Here is a 7,270-nt window from a genome sequence, read left to right on the forward strand (position 1 = left end):
TATTATTATTATTATTATTATTATTATTATTGGACTTCATCTGATGCTCAGTTTCATCATGCTGTGAATTCTAGATGGAGTAGAACATCCAAAGTTGTTTCCAGATGAGATTATTGCAAAATTCTTTACTGCTGCTGCTCTCAATTGTAACTGAGAAAATACCAGCTACTGGAATGAATAGCTCCCCCTCCCAAATCTGTCCTGATCATCATAGGTGCAGAGGTTACAGAAGGGCTGAGGGAGATGAAACAGAAGATAAGACGTCTAGAACACTGCTGGAGGATGACACAGGGTGAACCCAATAAGCACAAGCCAGGTCTTTCTCATGGTGGTAAAGATGGTAAGGGTGGCAAAACATCAGTATTTCTTCACCCTTATTTCATCTGCAGATAGCTGCCTGGCAGCTCTGTTTAGAATGTTTCAGTCCCTCCTAGGGAAGATGGAACTAGAGGTTCTCTTGCAGGCTGCTGTGAGGAACATGCTAGGCATCTGTCAGATAAAGTTGCTCAGATTTGCTCCAAGCTGGACTTTAGCCTTGAAGCAGGTCCTCCGGAGATGACTGAGGCTCAGTCTGGCTTGGTTATCTGGGATGAGTTTGATCCTGTGAATCATGATGAAGTGGATGGGGTTCTTGGAACTTTAAATTCAGCTACTGTATACTAGATCCATCTCCATCCTGGTTAGCTAAGGCTTCCTGGGAGACAATGTATGGTTGGGTCCTGGTGGTAGTAAATTCATTCTTGAGAGAGGAGGTAGTCCCACCAGTACTTAAGAAGGCAACATTTGCCCCCTCCTCAGGAAGCTATTGCTGGACTCAGCCATGATGGACAATTTTCATCCTGTCTCCAATCTTCACATTTTAGGGAAGGTTGTTGAGAAGGTAGTCATGCTGAAGAACTCTGAAATAAATGAATTGTTTGGACCCCTTCTAGTTGGTTTTCAGACTTGGGTAGAGAACCAAAACAGCATTGATTGTGCTTGTAAATGACTTCTGGTAGGAGCAGAATGGGGGTGGTGCATCCATCCTAGCTCTCCTTGATTTCTCAGCAGCTTTCAATGGACTGTCTTCAGAGATTGGGAGTGTGGGAGTGCATAATGTTACTCTGGTTCTCGTTCTTCTTCCATGGTCAATAGGTGTTATGTGGTGGTGGGGAAACCTAGCCCATTGCCCCTGCTTTGCAGGGTCTCTCAGGGCTCAATGCTCTCCTGTTTAACATCTACATGAAGCCAAGGGATGAGGTCATCTCTGCCCTGCATGGACCAAGTGATGCTGTGGGGTCCTGTCTTGGTGTCTGGAGGCTGGAGGGCCTGGATGAGGAAGAACAGGTTGCAATTCAACACTAGTAAAATTGAGTGGCTCCAAGTTTTAGGATCTCCTGTATCTAATTTCCCATCTTTGGTTTTGGATGGGGATGCTGTAACCTAAACAGAACCAGTGTGCAATCTTGCAGTCTACCTGGACTTTCATCTCTGTTCAAGGAGCAGGTGGCAGCTATAGCCAGGAGGGCTTTTGCATAACTTGGATCTGTGCACCAGTTGCACCCTTTCCCAGACTGGGAGGCAATGCTAATGGTCACTATGCTTTTGTCACCTCCTCCTGTGGATTGCTGCAACGTTATTTGCAGGACTGTCTCCCCGGATTGTTTCTACCCATCCCATTAGGTCTGGCAGGAGAAGCATGCTGTGGATCCTGTCAATTAAAGAATGTCACCTTGCAGGACCCAGAAAACAGGCCTTTTCTGTCACAGAGCCTGAACAGCCCTTGAGATTAGATTAATTCCAACCTGCCTGCTTTTTGGAAGGCTTTGAACACATGGATATTTTTCTGGGCCTGGGGGCCAGGTGATTAGTTTGAACCTATGTGGTTGTTGTTATTTACTGTAGAATTATTTTTGCCTTGGCTGTCATACAAGTTGTATGTGCTGTTGTTTCAATGTTTGTTTTTTAATTGTATTTTTATAAACTATTAACCTCCTAGAATCCCCATGACGAGATGGGTGGCCATATAAATTAAATTAGTAATAATAAGAATAGCAAGACAAAGACTGGTTGTGCAAAGTTCCTGACTTGTGGTCTAAAGAGATGGCAGGTCCCAGTGTACAGATGACCTCAGCTGGCAACATAATTTGGCAAAATGTTTAGGGATCGCAGAAGCAGGGGAGCAGCTCTTTGGCTGTCAAAGAGTAAGTAACCTGATTCGCATGTTTAGAGCTCATAGGACACTTACAAGACAGGTAGTCCTCAGGTTACACCATTCATTCAGTGACCTTCAAACTTATGATGATGTTGAACAAGGGGGATCTACAACAGGTTCTCAGAGTTCCAGCCATCACAGCATCCCTGTTGTCACATGATTGTGATTTCTGACATTCCCTGCCAGCTTCCCACAAGCAAAGTCAATGGGGAAGCCATCAGGAAGTTGGAAGTCATGTTCATGTGAGGTCCTTACTTAATGACACGTGCAGTTAGGGTTTATTACTCAGAAATAACTCCTGTATGTGGATTTAAGAAAGCCTCGTGTGGCGCAGAGTGGTAGGCAGCAGTATTGCAACTGAAACTCTCCCCATGACCCAAGTTCGATCCCAGCGAAATGTTGCGAAAGCGACATCCCCCCAAAGGGTCAGACATGACTTGGTGCTTGCACAGGGGACCTTTCACCTTTCACTTTAATGTGGATTTAAGGATTGGAGATGACTTAATTTTGTTTTTAATGCATTTTATACTTAAAAAGATGATTGATAGATCTGATCATTTTTATTTGAAAAAGAATGAATGCTAAATTTGACAACAAATTTGTTGCTTGCATAGAGAACTTGAGCCTTAATACTGTATAGCTTAGTGTACTCAGGGTTGGTTTTAGTAAAAAAATAGACACATTGTATCTAACTGAAATCAATGGGACTAATCACTAAAGGATAACAAATATTCTAGGAGTTCAGCACATTCTTCTGGACTTATATTATTGCCTTAAGAGTCTCTAAATCTTTGAAATCAAATATTAATACAACAATTGCTGATATGATTATTTCTTATTTCCTTCATATTTAGTAGGATACAGTATGCTCAAATTCATACTTCACCAGTCACTTTAATTTTCCAGTGCTTTATTATTTTTAATTTAGATCTAACTCTGAACCATCTACTGCAGCTATTCTCTTGGTCTTTAAACATCTATTTTCATTCCAGTATTTGAGTGGAATTCCCTATACTCAGTTCTTACATTTACATAACAGGTGGAATGACTGTCAAATTGTGCCAAATGAACAGAAGCAGTCTAATTGAGTTCAATAGGGCTTATTTCCAGGTAAGTGGAATAAAATTGTAGTCAAAGGGATTGACACTTAAATAAGTCATCACAGATTAGCTGTTCACAGAAAATCAAAGAAACTTTAATTCTGAAGTAGACATTTTAAACATAGTTTTAAAATTAAATTACCATAATTTTAGCTTTTGCATATTTTTATGTGTTGCATTTATATTCCTACCTTTCTTTTCAGAGCTGAAGGTGGTGTTCCTTGGGGTGTCCCCTTATTTTATCCTGTGAAATCGACAAAGGTGAGAAAGAATAGCCCAAAGTCACCCAGTGAACTGCATGGTAACTTAAAAACTGTATTTTTCTGATTATAGTTGAAGACCTTAACTATTTACAGTCTTTAAGAAATCAAATTATTTGACTAATCTTAATCTGATTTATTAGAATTTTACATAGATTCTTACACCTTTTACTGACTGTTTTGGATCTTTATTTATTTAAAGTGAACAACAAAATATATAACATGCAAATATTATGAAATATAATTCTCAAGGATAATGTAAATGTAATAATAATGTAATAAAATATATTTTATTATTTAATGCCATTTAGGTGCCACCCAGACCCACTCTGGGAAGCTCACACTATAATAAGCAATAAAAACACAATGCAAAACAAAACAGGAACAGGATCTGGTCACTCAGTACAAACACATAGACAAAAACAGGTCCAATAAGAGGCTCCATTCAACCTAAACCAACCCCTGGGAAAACGACCAGGTCTTTGGGGCCTGACAGAAGACCTGGTTGAGTGGAAGCCACACAGATCTCAGGAGGCATCTCATTCCAGAAGGCAGGCACTAGGACAGAGAAGGCACACTTCCTGGATCTCACTGGATGGCATTGGGCAAGCTATATTCGGTAAAGTACTAAATAGACAAGGTGCCAATGGTAAAAAAATCCCTCCTTCTCTCTTGTAGCCATTCTTCTAACTTCAGCAGAGGCTCTTGGAAGAAGACCTCCACAGGCCTTCTCTGCGTATATGCAGATCAACCCCAATATATTGAATTGGGCCTGATAACAGACTACAAGCCAGTACAGCTGGCAAAATTGGAAGTTGTGTCTGCATTTTTAAAAAGCAAAGTGAAACTATGTTGTTTGTGGAGGCGTAATGCATGGGAAGATGAATGTAAGTAATGTTTCCTTCATGCCATGTTGTTGATTTACATACTTCAAAAGCTTAAGAGCTTGAATTTTTATTTTATCTTCCTCTGTAACTTAATTGCAGGTTTATACATGACTAGGGGGAGTGTCAACTATCAGTATCCTTCACCAGCTGTTAGTGTCCTTGTACTCTGAAAATTCTGCTATTAAACCAAGCTGTACCAAAAGTCAAGTTTTTAATTTCCTAGAATGTTCAGATCTGGCAGTTTAAAAGTGTAGTTGGAGCTCTTCTGCTGATGCCAATGGATAAGCTAACATGGATGCACTGAGATAGGAAAGACCCATCAGAGAACATCTAACCTGACTGTAGCTTCAGCAGTACTACTGGCTCATAGCCTGGCTGCTTCTTGGGCTAAATCAGTGTTTCTCAAACTTGGCAACTTTAAGATGTGTGGAATTCAACTCCCAGAATTCCCCAGCCAGCATGGGAATTCCCCAGCCCCATGGGAATTCTGGGAGTTCAAGTCCACACATCTTAAAGTTGCCAAAGTTGAGAAACACTGGGTTAAATAAATGGTCAAAGAATATTTGATACTGCAATTTTTCAGAAATTATGAGAAATGTCTAAGTCTGCTTCATCCCTTGTACTAGAGATCACTGGGGACCCCCATGTAAAGCAGAGCATGGATCCTAGAGTTCTAAAGGATTATTCAGGCCTCTCAGTTCATCCCCTACCCAGATCAGTGCTGTAAACAAATTAAAGCATCTCTAATAGATAGCAGTTCTAGCTTCCACTTAACCACAGATGCATCAAAAATAAATGCAGCTGATAGCTAGTTTATGCATTTGTAAACCTGCTACCAACTTTTAAATATAATTCCATAGAATACAGAAAACAAGGTTAAGAAACATAAAATTACCAGTTATTAAAACCATGAAATTACACTATTAAAATATTAGCCAAAGATTAATGCAGTAAGCCCATGCTTTGACTAAAATATTCAAATCATTGACCTCATGCTTAGGTTTCTGATCCTAGAAACACCCTGTTACTATTCTACTAGTTTTTGCTGCATCAAGCATCCAAGAACACAAATTAATGTAACTTCTGTGCAAAGTGGGAAATTTTGACATCTAGTGGCTATTCTTTTTAACTAGAGACAAACCTGCTTGTAATCCAAGCAACATTTTAAAAGTTTTTTTAAATGTAGTAATTGCAAGCATATATCCATCTCATTCAATGAAAGAAGTCAGAGTAGCTATCTGTTCCCATGGTTTGCTCTGATGAAAGTTTAGTAAAACCATTTGCTTTCATGGGTCGACTCCTGTTTCAAAAACAAAACGTAGATTAGAAGAGGATCTCTCCTACAAATCCTTATGATTTGGCCGTAGATAGTTAGCTGTGAACATTTGGCACATGCTGAGAGATGCTTTCTTAAATTACTGCTTCACATCTGTCATACAAACCCTGGATGAAAGCAGTTGGCTAGTCTGAGAATGAAGACCTGCCTTGCACAATAGAGGGTAATCTGGGATTAGCTAATAGACATATCCATTAGTAAGAATGGAGAGACAGTAATTCTCCTTGAGGGACTGCTGCAGACAAGCCACAGCATCCAACTCAATCTAGAGATGATATTCAGAGTTCTTAACTTCCCACAAGGAGAAGCGTTATCTGGGACACTAAGCAAAATTCCGCCTGGTTAGTGTTTGCGTGGGAGACTACCCCGAAATTCCTGCTCTGTAAACTAGAAAGTCGTTTTAAAAACCCCAGAAGGCGGCAAAGCAAAGCACTTCGTCCCACTGCCACGGAAAGTGCATACAGTAGATACAAGTATCACATGAGAATCCCGCTCCAAAAACTCCAACCCCCAAGATACAGTTCGACCTTCTCTTTTATATTGACGTTTTAAAATAAAAAGGAAACCGTCCCTTCCATTCGTTTAAAAAGGAGACAAATGTGACTGGCTGCTTAGAATTTAAAGCCCGCCCCGTCCCACCTCGCGGCAAATTATGATAATGGCAGTCGATGGGTGGCTAGGGGAGCTGCGGTTCATAAAACCGGAAGTGGAAGTTGCGTTAGACTGCCTTTTCCTTTGGGCTCCATCTTCTGAAGAGCGTTGGCGCGCAGTGTCCTGTTTCGGGGTGGCGTCTCAACGGCTTGCGCACCATGACGGACCGTTACACGATTCACAGCCAGTTGGAGCACCTGCAGTCCAAGTACATCGGGACGGGCCACGCCGACACCACCAAGTGGGAGTGGCTCGTGAACCAGCACCGGGACTCCTATTGCTCCTACATGGGCCATTTCGACCTGCTCAACTACTTCGCTATCGCCGAGAACGAAAGCAAGGCCCGCGTCCGCTTCAACCTCATGGAGAAGATGCTGCAGCCTTGCGGGCCACCCGCCGACAAGCCCGATGAGTCTTAAGCTTGGAGCCGTGCAGCCCGTCGGCGCTCCCGCGCGAGCGAGGAGGGAAGGAAGGGTGAGGGAGCGCAGCCTTGCCGACGGTGGGAACCTGGCCCGGTGAACCATTAGATTCCGCTCCGCGTCCATCAAGCCACCCGTGACTGCTTGTTGACTTGCGTGGTTAACTTGATTCCGACATGCTTTGTACACATACGTGGCAGGGAGGACGCCTTCTGAACTTGAGCTCTCTGCAGGCTGCGGGGACTTGTGACAGACGAGCAGAGCGAGGCCTGATGGTTTCTCTCTGGCTGCGGCTTTCTACGCATAGACAGGCATGGGGTGGCTTGCTTTAAAGACTTGTAAATGCACCTTTTTCTTCATTTCCCATTTGGAGTGCTTGAGAGGCATTTTCACAATTTGGTTTAATAAAAGATGATGCATTTT

The 7,270-nt window shown here is 42.0% G+C and overlaps 1 protein-coding gene across 1 annotated transcript; it reads left to right on the top strand.

Annotated features, from left to right (window-relative positions):
• Positions 1–6,496: 6,496 nt before the first annotated feature.
• On the top strand, positions 6,497–7,270 carry SF3B5 (splicing factor 3b subunit 5). Its single transcript, XM_063309043.1, has one exon. It carries the CDS (start codon positions 6,587–6,589, stop codon positions 6,845–6,847), a length of 261 nt encoding a protein of 86 aa, XP_063165113.1. The 5' UTR covers positions 6,497–6,586; the 3' UTR covers positions 6,848–7,270.

This window comes from Candoia aspera, chromosome 1, assembly GCF_035149785.1.
Source record: "Candoia aspera isolate rCanAsp1 chromosome 1, rCanAsp1.hap2, whole genome shotgun sequence".
NCBI lineage: Eukaryota > Metazoa > Chordata > Lepidosauria > Squamata > Boidae > Candoia > Candoia aspera.